Source organism: Camelus dromedarius, chromosome 19, assembly GCF_036321535.1.
Source record: "Camelus dromedarius isolate mCamDro1 chromosome 19, mCamDro1.pat, whole genome shotgun sequence".
In the NCBI taxonomy this organism is placed as follows: Eukaryota; Metazoa; Chordata; class Mammalia; order Artiodactyla; family Camelidae; genus Camelus; species Camelus dromedarius.
Window position 1 is genome coordinate 25,320,652 of NC_087454.1, and position 18,063 is coordinate 25,338,714.

General features: G+C 37.0%; 1 protein-coding gene across 1 annotated transcript in view; it reads left to right on the forward strand.

Moving 5' to 3' along the window:
- Positions 1-2,046: 2,046 nt before the first annotated feature.
- DNAH8 (dynein axonemal heavy chain 8) overlaps positions 2,047-18,063 on the forward strand; it is a 211,713-nt gene continuing 195,696 nt past the window's right edge. Inside the window, exons 1-7 of the mRNA XM_010977286.3 lie at positions 2,047-2,508; positions 2,619-2,753; positions 5,205-5,289; positions 10,399-10,550; positions 11,308-11,497; positions 11,996-12,159; positions 16,093-16,269. Coding sequence (XP_010975588.3) covers positions 2,056-2,508; positions 2,619-2,753; positions 5,205-5,289; positions 10,399-10,550; positions 11,308-11,497; positions 11,996-12,159; positions 16,093-16,269 — 1,356 coding nt within the window. The 5' untranslated portion in view covers positions 2,047-2,055. The remainder of the gene's footprint in view (positions 2,509-2,618; positions 2,754-5,204; positions 5,290-10,398; positions 10,551-11,307; positions 11,498-11,995; positions 12,160-16,092; positions 16,270-18,063) is intronic.

Below are 18,063 nucleotides of genomic sequence, written 5' to 3' on the forward strand. Positions count from 1 at the left end.
TCAGAAATTAAATGCATTTTTTTTCTTTCCTTGAACAGCTTTACATTAAAATCCCAAGGAACCTGAGGTAAGGAGACTCACATAGAGGTGGAAAGTATATATATATGTTATATTTAAATATCTTTACCTGAATTGAGGCTATAGACTATGTTTATTAGATTACTCTATGAGCAGAGTAACTCACAATGACCTCTTTCAGTGTATTTTATTATAAACTTGAGGAATTCTTGATTAGGAGATTTTTCAGACATGATCTAGGAGTGCTATGATTACTCCCTTGTAATTCCAATTTGTCATCAAATATATATGTTGCATATTAAATGTATTAAGTATGGTAAATACTAATATAATATTATTTACCTTCTTTCTCCATATTTATTTATCAAGCACAGTTATATATCTCATCAAGCACGGAACTGGGCATTTAATTGCTGACAATTGATATTACTTCCCCAGTCTTCTGCACAGAACTCATGTATCCTACCAGGACTCGTCTTAAATGACAGCTTCTTCTTAGAGATTTTCTTCCTGCACTTTCTCCTCTGATGCTACAGGTGTTTGTGCAGACTGACTGGTTCTAGTAAAATTATAAGTGTTTGTTGGTGTGTTTACCTCCCTTCGTAGGCTGTGCACTCCTTGCCAGCTCCTAGAGGTGAGAGAACAGTACTTACTTCAGGAACTGCTAGCATAGCTGTGACTGCAGGCAGCACGGAGTGCAAAGGCAATAGAGGAAACTGAAGAGAGAGATTGGAACCAAGTCAGGAAAGCCCTGGAGGACATAAGAAAGTGTTTGTGTTTGGCATCCAAAGCTGGACTTCAAATAGGGCCGTGATATGGTATGGTCTGCAGTTTAGAAAGACCATTCTTGGCTGTGTAACTGGGTGAGACCTGTAACTTCTCTGGATCTTAGTCTCATTATCAGTAAAAAGGGAGAGTCAAACTAGATGATTTCTAAGGTTTATTTTCTAGTTCTGAAATTATGTGCCATGAATCTTAACTATCTGGAATCCCCAGGGAATGAATTGTGTTGGATAATAACATTTTCTGAAAATTTTATCTGTGCCAACACTTAAACAGTAGCCATTTTTAGATGGAAAACTCATTAAGATTTATTGCATACTTTCTTGATTACTTGAACAAAATATCATGATTCAATTTGAGCACTTCCTTGATGGCTTAAGTAATAGTGGCTCTGTAATGGCTTAAGTTACTGCGTGGCTCTAGAAATAGCACTGATTGCCCATGGAGAAGCCCTCTAGCCTGACTAAGCTCAGTCAGTACATGTATTTTACCATTTATTAAAGTTAAAGTAAATTTTGCTTTGGTTTCAGAAACTAGACAGTGCCTATCAATATCCTTTGAGAGAAGGCATGATTCTTTTACTGAGTAAAATGAATTGTTTTGCAGAATTCAAAAGCATAAATTTGAGCAGAGTGACAGGTCATTGACATGACTTCACTAATATATATCATCATACTCCTTCCTGAGTTATTATAGATGGCATGACTAACTCCTCCAGGCCAGTTTCAAATGTAAGGATGTAATGCACACACAGCTCCTGGGTATTTTAGATCTTTGTTGTGTCCAATAATAACTCAGAGGTTTTTACTTACTATCCAAGTAAATTTACTCTTATGTGAAGAAGATAGACGCTAGATTGTAGCCCTTTTTACATACCTGAAGACAGGGGCCCTCCCATCAGTTGCAGTGGTTACTATGACAGGGCTGGGATGTGTGTGGAGCGCAGTCCCCTAGGGTTATATCATAATCAGGAGGAGCACTCACACTTTGAAAAAGCTCCCAGAGGTGTATGTAGAGCATGTAGAGCGTGTGCGTGTGCTGGTCCACTTAAAAAAAATTCTCTAGTCCTGTAAACTCAGTTTCTTTAGATGATGCAGTATGGGAGAAACAGACAGTTTTGCTACCTGTCTGGCTTCCAGAGGAGGGGTAAATTAACACACAACACTCAATTTATTGAACAGTTTTAAAAGAAAACATTTTATAATCCGTAGGTTTTGAAGTTTAAGGGGCTCTGCAGGTGGAAGGAGTGGACAAATGAGTGCTGAAGAAGGTGACCCACCCCCTCCGGAAGAAGAAGCACCTCCCTCGTCAGGAGATGCAGCACCTCCAGATTCAGAAGGTGCTGCCCCTTCGGATCCAGGAAACGAGGCCCCGCCCCCTCCAGAAGAAGAGGCTCCTCCTCCTTCCAGTGGAGAGGCTCCACCTTTTCCAGAAGGAGCATCCTTTGAGGAAGACAATGCCTCTCTTTTTGAGAAAGGTCCTACTTACTCTTTAAGTGATTATATGAACCTCATTTCTTCTGATGAAAGGATAGTTATTCCAGACGATGATGAGGCCTATCCACATAGGGTTCGATCTAGGCCTCCGCCCCGAATAGTCCAGTCAATGTTGTCTGATGTGCTCTCGCAGTCTTCGCGCAGTTCATCCAGATATCGCCGAAGTATGAGCGGCATTCCAAGTCTGCAGGAAACATTGAAAGAGAGACAGGTTTTGCTTATAATACCATTTTTCATATGTGTCACTTTTATTTCAAATGAAATATTTGGTGATCTACCTTCATAGTAACAATTCTTTTACACGTGGTTTTCATCCTTTAGGCAAGATTTAGAGATGCAAGAGAAAGCCGAAAAATGAAAATTGACCCTTCATATAAATATATATTTGAAATTCTATCAGAAACGCTTGGTCTGGACTTAACAACTGTTGAAGAATTGATTTTGGATTGCCCATCTGTAAGTTTGTCTGTTTTATCATTATTTTTTAATTGCTTTTTGATAAGTGATTGAATTAAGAAACCTGAATTGTTGTGAACAAAACATTTAGGAAGAGAAGGTTGGAATTTAACTGACTAGAGAAGCTTTATTTTAAATAATTATAGCTTATTGGGTGATATTTCTAGTTTTGTTCTACTATTGTGGAGAAAGAAAAGAGGAGAGTTAGCAACTAGGATTGAGCTAAGGTTCTAACTCAAAATGGCTTCAGAAGTTAGAGGAATAGTGAAGCCCAGATAGAGTGACATTTTAAACATACAGGTTATGTAAAGTACATGTGTAGATCATTTGGATGGAAAAACAAACTGCATAAATAGAACTAGGGAACAGGGACTACTGCATGAATCTAGTCAAAAACAACGAGGTGATTACCATATGTCTCTGTGTGCCAGGGACAGTCCTGGATTATGCCTACTTTTCTGGCGTAATTATTAACAGTTCCTCCTTTCACTCCTAAAAGGGCCCCAGTGTTGGATGATGAACTTATATGGTCAACCTAACTATAGTAATATATGGCACACTGACTTTTGTCACATTTCTGGCCGTGACCGCGTCTTCCCTTAACTGCTGCTCCTCCTGAGCAGTCCCTATCCCCCAGCTCCAGCTCTCAGCCTGCTTCCAGCTACCCCACTGCTCCCCCATGCTCGCGCTTCTAGGCCTTGGGGTGGTACTGGTTTTCCTCTGTTGCTAGTCCTGTAGTTGCTTCTAGTGCCAGAGCTTCCCTTAAACCCGCTCTGGCCTCTGGAATCGCTTCATTATTATAAAGTTCCTTCAAAACTCCTTTGTTGTGACTCCTTTGCTTCCCAGAACCCTGACCAATACAGACGTTTCTGCTGCATTGGCATTCAGGCTTCTGCTGCTCCCCATTTTACTGCTCCCTTCATTCAGCGCTGCTCACAGTAGCCACTGGGATTGCTCTCCTGGCTTACACGACAGTCTTTTCCAAAGTCAAGATGGGCACAGCACAGTTTTGTGGAAAGAGCACAGACCTGGAGGCTGAAGGCTGGTGTCCAATTACAGGTTCTTCACTTGTGGTTATGTGTCTTTGGGTCCTTCACACAAATTCTTTTTAGCTTTAGTTTTCTTTTCTTCAAAAGGGTCATAGTAATTCCACCTAAGCTGAATGCAAGATTGTGGTGAAGCTCAGATGAACTATTTGTAAAATGTTAAGTATTGTAAGTGAATTTTTACTCTGCAGTCAGGATTTTTGCCCATGACAACTTCACTCTGCTGGTCTCAGGAGTACAATGTGCCTAAAAAAACAGAATTAGTTATATTTGATGTTGAGATGTCTTTTTATCACAATCATATGGTCTACTTTTGAGAATTTGGATGCATTCAAAGCTGATGGGTCATAAAAGTCAGATAGAGCATGAAAGTATGGAGCTGGGCAAGAATAGCTGTGCCGGCAGCTTTTATATCTTTCAGATTGTAGCTCTGCAAGAGAGTCAAGTTTATGTGTGAGATGGAGGAGTAGAAAATTAAGGACTAGAATTTTGCAAATGTCTGTAGCTCCATTTCATCTCCCAGGTTGATGGTATCCAAACGTGGTCCCAGGACCAGCAGCAGCAGCATCACCTGGAACTTTTTAGAAATGCAGATTCCCAGGCCCAGTATTCTGTATTTTTAAGAGGTTCCCTAGGTGCCTCACTGATGCATACTGAAGTTTGAGGACTATTGTCCTTGGGGGAGAGGCTTTGCCAGACCTGAGATGCTTCCTGCAGTAAGTGGTCAGTAAGTTAAGGGAAACCCACTGCCCAAGAGAGACATTTGTGTATGAAATCAGCAGGACTAGGTGCAGGCGGTTTAGTAACTTAGTGTTTCCCAAGAGATATGTGAGGGTTTTTGTTTATGTGGCCTAGTTTTCTACTGACTTAAGATGATTATGCTGACTTGTAAGTAATTAAATTCATGCTCATAAATATGGAAGACTCATTATAATAATTTGTTTTTATATTAGTTTGGCTATAGTATGGGTCAAATTACATTGGCTGAAAACGTAATTACTCAAATATTTAGTCAAACAAAACATTTAGCTAATAACGCAAGTTTTGCTGTTCCACGAGTCAGCTTTTAAAAATAATTTCTCTTAGTAATAATTCTTTATATTTACCTCCAGTTGACTCATCCGTTTACCCCTGAAAGATTCTGTGAGGCAGGGTCACTCAAGTGGCTTCACACTTATATATGTAGATCATTAATGAAGGTTTGGAAATAGAATTCACCCTATGTTCCAGGTAATTTTGGAGTTAAATTAATTTGAATTCTAATCCTGCCTCTGATTCTAATCCTGCCTCATTTATTTACAAAATGATGAGGACTAAGGTATGTAAAATGCCTAGCACAGGGCTTGGTTCATTTTATTATTTCCTAGTCATTTTATTGATGATCATTTTCTCTTTTATTTAACAGCTGGAGGCATTTAATGTTTTTTTTATGAAAGATGGTTGTAAGACATTGAAATTTTTGTACCAAGAAGGAGATGTACCTGGTCTTGGTAAGGATGCTTTGCAAGGGTAATGTGCCAGCTATTCATTAATGAATGTTTAAGTGCAGCTTATCTTTTCTCTTATACATGGACAATCCTGTATTTATAAAGAAAATTTACCAGGAGCTTACAGCATTACTGTAATGATTTAAGGAGAAAGTATCTTTAAAGAAGTCATTGACCTCTCCTGGGAAGACACATTTTCCCTAGAGTTTAATTACATTTTCCCTGAAACAGGTGGTGCCATTGTGTACACATGTGTCAGATGACTAGAAATAGTGAAACCACCAGAAAGCTCAGCAGCTGCTCCCTGTAGTCCTGGGTCAGCACTGGTCCTGGGTCAGCATCTGGTGTCTGCTGCAGCTGGCAGTTGGAATATCTCACTTCCCCTACTGTTCAGTTATTCCAGAGAATGATACTTTATCAGGGTATTAAACTTTTGTCTTAATAACTAGGTATATGGAATCCTTTAGTTTTAGACTACTTACCTCCTAAATCCTGCAGATTTTACCTTCACTGTGTCCCTTCTGTTGGTTCTTTTCTTGCTTTTCTCCTCTGCTGCCTTTAGGCTAGGCTCCTACCTCATGCTTGCCCTAGTATTCCAGAAAACCAGTACCTCTGTTATCAAAGTCCCTCTCTGACATCCACACTACTCACTACCACCAAGTAAATTTTTATTGTCCTGCTTTTGAATTGGGTCCAAACTCTTCATTTATTCCCTTAAGGCCTTTTGTAACCTGGACACACAGAACTTGTTTAGTCTGGTCTCCTATTCTGTTAGGTATGAATTTGCTGGTCCGTCTAAGCTGGTCTCTTCATTGCTTTCTGTATATACCCAAGTCATCTCTGTACCCTTTTCTCCACCCTCCCAAACTGTCTCCAAGTGCCTTTCTTCTCTCCCCCCAGCCAAATCCTGCCCCTCCTCTTCATTACCTCATGCATCCTCTGTAGAGCTTTCCTAGTGTTCCAGATCACATCCATCACTCTTCTCCAAACTCCTGTCTTATTTAAAGTTTGCGTTGTAAAACACAGCTGTTGATTAAATTCTCCTATTTCTACCAGATTATTTAATATATTTAATTCTTCACCAACAAAATATGTAAACTCATAATTGGTGGCTGGATCTGCTCTCTGGATTTTCTGACTCTCACAATTCTTATCCTGGGACATTATTGTATGGTCCAGATTTTCATAACACATTATAAATTAAAACAGTAGCTGAAAATTATAGAAAGATAAGAAAATGTCTGTAATTAGAAGAAAGATTAAAACCTCCACCCACATTCCCACTCACTTAGAATAATCACTGTTAACTCCTTGGTGAATATCCTTCTATAACTTCTGTTTTATGTATATATATGTATACCTACATATATGTTTTTCACATGTGTATATGCAGTATGTATGATATGTGTACATACATATACATACACTGTGTACACCACTATGTATATAGTTTTATCTTTTGATCACTAATTTAAATGTTTTTAATGACCCAAATTACAAATATTGCTGCCAGTCTAAGACATATTCAAGGTTCATTGACTCCTTGACATCCAGAGCTGGATATATAATTTGTAGAATTGGACCCTATTTTGCAATTTATATACAATGCATTGTAATTTTTAAAAATTGGGGGCAGACATTCAGTACCTGGCATTTGTTGTTATTATAAATTGCCTCAAATATTCTTTGGAAGGGTATAATATAAATAATAATAATGAAACTCTCAAGCTTGAACAAAAAGAGAATGTATAATTTTCATTCATCTTGAGCCAAATCCAAGAATGTAGAGCTAGTGAGACCCCTCCTTTTGTGCTGAGATTAGAACACCAAACACACAGAGCTCTCCAAGATGCTCTCGAGTGACAAGGTGGATCTGAGACAGGCTCCCTCTGCCTCCACCTTTCCACGACTTTTGGCATTCCTGCTGCATTGAACCACCAAGGTGGCTCGTAAGTGGCATCTGACGTATTCCAGATGTGCTGGGAGCTGGGACTGCTTTGTGGTTGGCTGACCTTGTACCCACTCTGGTGTTTTGGGTTGTTCATAGATCTTTGTCAAAATTTATGAAAGCACAAGACAGATGAGAAGGGGGAAGTGCATTCTTCAGCTGGAAGTAACTGCAAACTGCTGACCTTCCTGGGATCATGCTGGTTACTGCAGACTTCAGCAGCCCAATGACTTGTTTCTCCAGGCAGTGCCTATGCCTATGGCTTATTCACTCAGACCCCAGCCCTCAGGGTCCCGAGGAGGCAAAGCATCATGGGAGTAGTTGGGTACTGAATGGGATTTTAAGAGGCCAAGGTAGGCCTGAGAAGGAAGCCACTTCCCCCATACTCAGTGCCCTGCGGGATTCCAACACCCTGTTGCCCTAATTATCTTTCTAAATAGCCTTAGTCCAAGTTTGGAGCTCAGGGTGGATTTCACGGCAGTAGCAACAGAACATGAAAGTTTCCATGTCTTTTACACAGGATGTCCTGTCTGGCATATGTGCAGGATTACCCCAGACCAGGAGTTGTTTTCTTAAAATGCTTATCACACCCTCCATCCAAGGTGTGCAGACCCTGGGCCTGGAGGGAGGAGGGGATCACAGGTCGACACTGTGCCACACACTGGTTTAAAGCTTGGTTCTAGAGGTGGTCAGAAGTGAGGTGGTCAACTCTTGACTCACTGGGTCACACTGGGAAAGTTATTTAACCTCTCCAGGCCTTGGTTTCCTCATCTGTAAGTGGATCCTACTTCATGGGATTGAGAAGACCATGGTATGTGCCAGGCTCAGGGCAAGTGCCATATAAACTTTGCCTCACTCCCTAGAAGTCTTATGCATCAAGATTATAGTCCAGTTTCAGAAAGAAAAAGGAACTCAATAGCCATGAGAGTTTGTTCAGCCTTCTCTCAATTATTTGCAAAAACATTATATTTCCTATTTTGGGACCATCTTACCTGAGATATGCCTCCTCTTTGTTTTTTCAGTTTATTTAAACTAAAAAACAAAAATAGTTTATAGATGCATTATAAAAATGAGATCCAACTCTACATATTATTCTGTGGTAGCTTTTAAAAATTAGTAGTGTTCTCTTTTCCATGTCACTGATATACTTCTACAGTTAAATTTTAAACAGTTGCACTGTATTTCATTAAGCTGATGTAACTATTATTTTCAAAACTTATTATTAGAATTTAGGTTGTTTACAACTTTTTGCTCCTTTAAACAATGCATCAATGAATATCATTAAAGTTAATTCTGTGTTGATTAAGAAGACTTTTTAGGAAGAATTCTCAGGAGAGGAATTGCCAGAAGAAAGGATATACATACTTTTAATTATTGTTTTTGCTACTTCTAAAAATAATACATTTATCAACTTCGTAAATATTCTTCAACATGTCTTTCTTATATGCATGCAAATATAAACACTATCATTTTCAAAATATACTTATATAACACATTTTATTCTTAATTTACTTTTTGGATGTGACAGTATAGCCTAGACATTTTTTATGTCATTAAATGTAGATTTGCCTCATTTAAAAGATGCTGTATAGTATTCCATAGTACAGCTGCATTTGGGGTTTTAGAAGCCATTTTCCTATGATGACTCCATCAGCCAGGAATATGTTCAGCTGTGAGTAGTGGAAATCCTAATAGTGGCTTAAAAAAACAGTCTATTTTGCTCTCATAACAAGGTAGGCAGTGGCTAGCAATGGTTCAAGTGCTCCGCAGTGCCATCAGAAGCCCAGATGCTTTTTTCTTTCTATTCTGCCATTCTTAACATGTTGCTTTGTGTTCATGTTTGCCCTACGTGGTTACAAGATGAAGCTCTAGACATCATGTTCAGGCTCAAGGCATAGGCAGGAGAGGGCTCTGCTAGTCACGCTTCTCCCCTTTATTAGGAAAGCTCAAGCTGTTTATGTCTTATTGGCCAGAATTCTGTCCCATGACTACCCTACAGGCTAGGGAGGCTGAGAGAAGCAGTTGTCTCCCTGGGAGTGTATGTACACACTGCTGAATGGGACAAGTTCAGGTTCTCTTATCCAGGAAAAAGGGGATGATATTAAGGGTAAAGGTAGCTCTGTGCAGACCTCCATGAATGAGCATTTGAGCTTCACATTGCTACATACCATGTCTCAGGGTTCTTTGGCTGCAAGCAACAGAAACAGACTGTGGCTTATGTAAGCAAAAAATTTAAAATGTTTGGGTAGTTCACAAAATTCAGAACTATTTGAACTACTAGGCCTTGGGAAAAACAGGAATAGATCATTTCCATGGGTTTCAGGGCAGTTTCTTTAGGATTCATCAGTAGATTGACATCTCTCAAATCCCCTGTTACCTTTGTGCGTCTGCATTCAAGGTTTATATTCTTGCAGAGAGTCTAATTAGCCTAGTTTTCACATGCCCACCCTTGCAGGGCTCTGACACTGGTGTCCTCCGGAATCACAGAGCAGGAGAAATCCCCTAAACCCAAAGGAAGGAGGGCTGGGCACACAAAAGATGTTTGTGGTTTTGTGATGGGAACTTAAAATTTTCTTTTATCGTACTTTCAGTTGGTTATGGTTGTGAATGGAAAGATTGTTGATTTTTGTATCTTTAAAATTGGAACCAGCCATTTAACAGAATTCTCATATTTTTAATAGTTTTTAAACATTGAGAAATATTTCTAATTAAACGATAAATTTGCATTGAAATTATTTCAAGGAAGGATTTAAAATAAGTTCAGTGCTGTGAATGTGTTTAGTAGAGGACAGGATCTTCTTGGGTGGGTTAGTGAAGATTTCCCTGAGTGGTGACATTTCAGCTGAGATCTGAAAGATTAGTAGGAATTAGGGAAGCAAAGGGTTGAGGATAGAATAGGAGAAGAGTTTGCATGAAGGCCCTGCCTGAGGCTAGGCCAAAAGAAGCAAAGTGCAGAACTCAGGGAAAGGCACCAGAGGAGGCTGCAGTTTAAGATTTGCAATTATTGGCATCTTTTTGCAGACAAAAAAAAATTTATTCTACAATCGTATTGAAAACTTCTTATAGTAAAGTAAAGCAGAGAACAAAGCTGTAAGATCCACAGTGATTTATCACATTTGATCAGTTACATGATCATAGGCTAAGTTCTTGACTTTTGTTTTCAGAATGTGGTCGAACTATTGCTGGAGCAACCAAAGGAGCAAAAATGATGAGATTATATGTAGACAACGCAGCCCCAGAGAAACTAAAAGGACTGTGTGTATTTTTTGTTCGCTGTCACAATGATGTTGCTATAAATATTAAAAATATTCATGAGGTATATTTAAAATTTTTTTCATATATAGTTAAACATTTTTGCCAGCTATATTTGAGATATAATTTGTAACATTATGTAAGTTTACAGTGTATGAAGAATTGATTTAATGCACACATATACTGCAATATGGTTACCACCATAGCTAACACCTCCATCACCTAACATAATTACCGTTTTTTCCCCTTTTTTGGTTAATGGTATTTAAGATCTACTGTCTTAGCAGCTTTTGAGTACATAGTACAGTATTGCTAACTATATTCACCATTCTGTACAGATTCTCCAGAACTTATTCATCTTATAGCTGAGAGTTTGTATACTCTGAGCAATCTTTTTTTCCATCCAAATTTCTGGGTAGAGGGCTAGTTGCGTTGCTCTTTCCTGGGACTGACATGAATTTTTCTGGTCCCCTTTTCATGGGCAGGGCAACTTTCAACTGAGAACTTTCTTTATGCTGGCGGCTAAGTTTTATTTCCTTCACATAGTTTAGACTCCAGACTCCTATCTCCTTCCCTGTGCAGAAAATAAAGCACCTGGGAAAGTGTTCACTTGATGAGCAAGCATGTGAATGATTAAACGGCGGCAGAATATAAGTGTGTTGATTTTAGAACTCAACAATATTCACAACCTCTTAAGTTTTCCTAGTAGTTTATAAGTTGTGTTATCTATGCTTATTGTATTAACAATACAAATAGGTTATGATTTTCAGTTCTCTAATGGGGTCAGCATATAAAATAACCTTTGAACACCACCCTTTCAGGATGTGCTATTTACTGTTTTGGATGCATCAAAGGGACTCCTAGTTGGGATTAGGAATATGCTGGCAAATATATTTCTACCAGCTATTCTTGCAACAAATAATTGGGGTGCTTTAAACCAGTCCAAGCAAGGAGAATCTGAAAAACATATTTTCACTGAAACCATCAACAGGTACCTTTCATTTTTAGATGGTAAGTATAACATTTAATGTTAAATAAATTTTAAAAATGAGTAAATTAACTATAAGATATGTTACTAAAAAATAAGCATTAGAGAAAATTTTTCATTTTAAAAGATGTCAAAGTAATTATGAGACCTAGAGATAAGCTATCAGATCATTAGAATCTCTCTTTCCAGGGATCTTAGCAGGAGTAAGATATGTTTTCTTTTTTATTTTCCATTGTAAAAGGAGGATTCTCTTTCTATATTATCTGTGAAAACTTTTTACCATATTTAAAAATATATTTTTTATTATAAACTTTTAAAAAATATGTAATTGTATTATTTCATATTGTTAAAATACACATTTCATTAACAGATCACCCAGTCACAATCTAATGATCAATTAGAATTGTATTTCTATAAAGTATTAGATCCCTAACATTTTAGTAATTACAACTTGAAACTACACTTTGACATTTAATATGTTGACATTAAACACTTCTTAAATATAATTTTTTCCCTTTTAGGTGCTAGATTAAGTATTGAGGGAACAGTTAAGTTAAAGAAGATAGACAATGTTGATTTTTCCAAACTGCATACCTTTGAAGAAGTGACAGCTGCAGCTAGCAATTCAGAAACTGTTCGTCAGCTAGAGGACGCCCTGATGATATGGTATAAACAGATCGAACAGGTAAGCCGACTTGAGTTATTTCATCAGACGTGAGTCGTAGTTCTCATTTGTCCTGCTCACTGCAGTTTGTCCCTAAAACTAAAGGGAAGAGGAGTCTTCCAGATTCTGTTGTAAGACTCAGCCTGTTCTTGGCTCTAGTGCAAGATCATTGTTCCCTATGGACCATGTAAAATCAATTTTAAGACATTTCTTACTTCAAGGAGGAAATCGTAGTAACAATATGGGTTGAAAATGAAATTATGAAGAATAAAGAATAGCCAGCATTTAGCTCCAATACTTTATATATTGTTCATGCTCTTCATGAGAGAGGAAAGGGACACAGTGAAGAGAATATAGCTGCACTGCCAGACACTTAATAAATACATCTGGGTTGACCAGTGGAATTGTCAACTTGTCTGTGTTGACAGAGAGGTTCAAACTAGGCTCATTCACATCAGTACTACAGAGGCAAGTGTGCAGTTCTCTGGCCAAATACATTTTCTCTGTCAGTAAGAAAAGCATTGACAGGAATGTGGTATGTGTCAACATTCTAAGAGATGCCAACTTCCACTACAAACGCTGCCCAAAACTGGATACTATGTAATTGCTTTAAACAGAAAGAAGCCAACTCACAGATCTCTAGTTCATGAGCGTAGGACAACGGAACTAGAGAAGAAAATCTTCAGCTGAATGAGGACTAGGGGAGAAAAATCTTGAGCAAGCAACAGTTAGAGGAAAGCATTTCTGATTTTACCTCTCTTAGAATTGTTAGAAGGAGGGAGATGGCAGTTGGAGTAGAAAAATTGGAAGACCTTGGAAACTCCACCAAAGCCTGGAGTGCTGGCCACCGAATTTGCTTCCAGGTGCCACTGGATGATTGCCCAGCAGAGGATTCCTGCAGCCACCTGCTAGGCCACCGGAGGAAGGGGGAGTTGTAACCCATTGTGGAAATCAAGCTGTGTCCTACACAATGGCCGAGGAGATTTTCTCCAATTATTATGATCAGTCAGTATAGATCTTCTTTCATAATGAGCAAGCAAAAGAAAATAGCTTGACGTAAGGAGATTTAGCAACTTGAAATAAGAAAGTCAAGTTGGGCAGTTGTAGCAAATGACCTCCAATTAAGCAGAATCAGTGCAAGAAATGGGAGAGATCTTTCAAAAATTACATTTAAAATTAACCCTAATCTGTCATACACAAAAATTAATTCAAGATGGATCATAGACATAAATATGAAAGCTAAAACTAAAAAAAATAGAACATTAATGAATCTCAAAAACATGTTGAAGGAATAAGTCCAACCTTAAAAATACAATGTAAAAAATAAAACAAAAACTATACATGAACCAGAATATAATGTAGGATTATATTAATATCTTTTTAAGAAAGATATAAAACCCAGAAGCCATGAAGGAAAAAACTGACATATCTGACTACATAAACATTTTTTAAAGTAACTGCCATATGGCAGAAATCACTGTTATATATATAAAATGCAAAATATGTATTTGTGTTTAAAATCTTTACACATAAATGGTATAATAGCATTATAATCCCTTTTACAGTTTTTTTTTCCCCTCATTTAACATCCTCTTTCATCCATGTTGGTACAAGTAAATTTAATTCATTCACTTAACTATTGTCTGGTATTCCTCTGTGAACAAATTAGTTTATTATATAGATTTCCAGACATTTAGGAGACATTTAAACTATGTCTAGTATCCTCTGTTTAAAGAGGTAGAGAAGTCTATTCATACGTTCCCTCAAAAAGATGATTGTTTCTACTTTTTTTTCAATTAAAAACAATAATAATACATTTTCAGTGAATATCTTGTTCAAGTCTTGTTTGCATGTGTTCAAGAGTTTCCCAGGGAATTGCTGAGAGCAGTGGTATATAGATATTTTACTGGGTATTGCAAAGCCCTCCAAATAGTGGTTATATTAACTTGTGCATTTTTACAGAAGTAAATGAGAGTTTCTGGGTCTTCATATCTTTCCTTACACTTGGGATTGTCAGGTTTTTAATGGTTGCCAGTATGTTGGGTGTGAACTGGTATCTTGATTTCTTTTGAATTACCCTGAACACTATTGAGGCTGAGCATGTTTAATGGCTATTTTGATTTCCTCTTTGTTGAATTGCCTATTCATATCCTTTACCTAGTTTTCTTTCAGGTTGTTCAATGATATCTTTCTGAATTGTTGGAGTTTAAATAATATTTTCTGAAAGTTAATCTTTTGTTAGTCCCCATTGTGTCCTGAATTTTCATTTGGTATGATATCTTTAGTCATGTGGAAATTTTACATTTTAATGTAAATATATTAGTTACAAATGGTAATCCAGCCTCAATTTAGCTATCTCCAGTGACTAGAAACTTTGTGCTTTTTTGTATTTTACTCAGGAAACACTTTCTTACTCTAGTGTTATGAACATATTCTCCTAAATAACTTATTTTAGATATTGAAACATACAAAAATGAACAATAAATGAGTAATAAAATTAATAATAAAATGAGCACATTACTATAAAATGAACACCTGTGTAACCTTTGCACAAATTAAGAAATAGAACATAACCAGCACCGTGCAATCTCCATGCATTTCTCTTACCAGTTTTAACTCCCTTTTGTTCACTCTACTGGTAAGCATTTTCTTGACTTTTATGATGTTCAGTTCCATGCTTTTCTTTATAGTTTTACCCCCACCTCTTACATTTTCATTAAAAGCTTCATCATTTTGTTTTTAACATTGAGCTTTTTAATCTGTCCAGAATTATTTTTATATGTATGTATAAGGTGAGGTAGGAATCTAATTGTGCTTTTTTCCCCATATGGTTAGCCAGTTGTCCCAGAACTGTTTAATATGTTAATCACCCATTGTGGGTCGGGTGCCTCTGAGGAAACACAACTGTCACCCAGATTTAGGTGACATGGTGATCAACGTGTTAATAGTCCATTCTTTCCAAACAAGCGTGTAATATCTATTGAGTTTCTAGATCCCTTTGTCTAGCCTGTTGGTCTAATTATTTTGTGCACTCGTACCATGCTGCTTTAATTTCTGTAGCTTTTTGCTGAATCAGCATTTGGTATGGCAGCTCTTTCAGTATTTTTCCTTAAAATTGCATTGATTATTTCTGGTTAATTGTTCTTCCACATAAATTTTAAGACTGGTTTGTTAAGTATTATGAGAAAAAAAATCTTGTTGAGATTTTGATTGGAAATTCATTGAATGTATGCACTAATCGAGAGAAAATCACCATCTTTATATTATTGAGCTTTTCCATCCATAAGCATGGAGTGTCTTTCCATTTAGTTAGGTTTCCTTTCGTGTGCTGAAAGTAAGTTTTCTGATTTTCTCCAAAATGATCTTGCACTTCTTTTGTTTATCTCTAGATATCTTATCATTGTTATTACTTGTTGTAGCAAATGCTGTCCTTCTGGAAATTTCATTTTTAGATTGCTAGATGACTTGTAAAGAAATGCTACTGATATTTATACACAAAACCTTACTGGATTGTTCACTTTTATTAATTCTAAAAGTTTGTCTTTAGATAGTCTCATATTTTTGAACTGTGGCCAACCACTCCATCTGTGATTATGGCATTTTTGTTTTTTCCTTTCCAATTCTTATATATTTTATTTTACTTGTCTTCTTGTATGATCTCTATGACCACGCTGAATAGAAGTGGGTGATGATAGTGGCAGAATTGTCTTGTCCTTGGTTTTAAAGTGATATTTTCTAAAATTTCATCCTTAAGTATGATGTTTGCTATAGATTTTTGGTTGACACTAATTATTATGGTAAAGAAATTCCCTTCTAGTCTTAGTTTTCTAAGATTTTTAAAAATACTGTTCAGTGTTGGATGTCATTTATACTTTTAAGTTTCTTTGAAAAGGTGCAAATAATGAGGTTTTAACAGAAGAAACATTTCTGTAATCTGAACGTTTTTGGTTGCAGATACTTATTGAGAGCGAGCAGATGAGAAAAGAAGCTGATGACTCAGGTCCACTCACCGAATTAGAGCACTGGAAACGCATGTCAGCCAAATTCAATTACATCATTGAACAGATTAAAGGGCCAAGTTGTAAGGCTGTCATAAATGTGCTTAATATTGCACACTCCAAACTCTTAAAGGTACAAGGCCTTGTATTTTAAAGTTTGGTATACTTCAGAACAACCAACTGGAAAATTATCCTTGAACTGCTTCCTCACGTCACATGCTTCAAATCACATATTTAGAAGTGTTGAACTTTGAGTAAGGCCATCTCATATACCTTAATTACTTCCAGGAGAGGAAAAGGAAGCATAGAAATGAAGATTTATTTCTCAATATCTTGCACACCAATTTTGACAATACTACCGTGGGGTGATTGCCATTTATTTTTAAATTGTGTTTGAAATTGTAGTCAATAGAGGTTCATTGCAATAAAGAACTACATGGAAAGTCAAAAGCAAAAATGACCTCTGAGAATGTACATCTCATCCCCACTAGTCCACGTCCTTTCCTAGAGGTCATATTTATTAACAGTTTGGCTTGATTCTTTCCAGGTCCTTTTCTGTTTCTTCATTCTTCCTTTAAAAATATATGTCTGTTTTGTGTTTCTAATTTTTAAAAATTACTTAGTGTCATACTCTGTTTCTCTTCAGCTTCTCTCCCCCGAAAAGCATACATTGGAGAGTTATGCCTGTCAGATAAAGCTGTGTAGTTTTCCAGAATGTTAACGCACCAGGTTTTATCTAGTCATTTTCCTGCTTTTAGAAAAATTGTCTCCTTTCTTCTTTTCAACAGGCTTGAGATAAAATTCACATACTATTCATTTCTCCCGTTTAAAGAGTAAAATCCAATGGTTTTTAGTATATTCACAGAGTTGTACAACCATCATCACAATCAATTTTAGAACATTTCCTTCACCTCAGGTAGATACCCTGCCACCGTTTAGCTATCATCTCCTGTCTCTACCTGTATCCCTTCTCATACGTTAGCCCTAAGTAACCACCAATCTACTTTTTATCTCTGTTGGACATTTTTTATCTATTTTGGACATTTCATATACTATGTGGTCTTTTCCTATTGGCTTCTTTCACTTAGCATAGTGTTTTCAAGGTTTATCTGTGTTGTAACATGGATCAGTATTTATTCCTTTTCATAGCTGGATAATATTCCATTGTATAGATAATACCACATTTTATCCATTTATGGATATTTGTGTTGTCTCTACTTTTTGGCCGTTATGAGTAATGCTGCTGTGAACATTGCTGCACACATTCTTGCATGGACATATGTTGTTATTTTTCTTAGGTATATACCTAACAATGGAATTTCTGGGTCAAATGGTAACTCCATGTTTAACTTTTTGAGGGAAATATTTCCTTCTCTATGTGTTCACAAACATTACTACAGTTAAAGCTTCTATATGCATACAAGCAAGTATTTTCCCAGGGTATATACGCCACAACTTTGTTAGTACTTACTATCAGTTTAAAAAAAATTTTTTTTTGCCAGTCTGACATGTGGAAAATGGCTTGTTGTGTTTTGCCTTTCCTTATTAATAGTGAAATTGTACATCTTTTAAAGTTTATTGGCTATTTGCATTTACTCTCCTATGAATTGTCTGTTGATATCTTTCCCCCATTTAAAAAATTCCAGATATTATTTTGTACTGACTTTAGTAGTCCTTTATTACTATGGCTATTAATCATCTGTTATATACATTGTATGAGGCAACCCACCATGGTCCCTGAGCATCTCTGCACATTCTTGCTGAATATGGAAAGTTCACTTTGCTGAAGGGAATATTTTCTTGGAATAATGCTCTGTTTTAATAACTTAGCCCATTCTTGAAGACCCAGAATAATGTAATGTCACAAACAACTAACCTAGAAAAGCCACTCCAGGCAGAAGCAGGTCCAATTTAAGCCTACAAACAG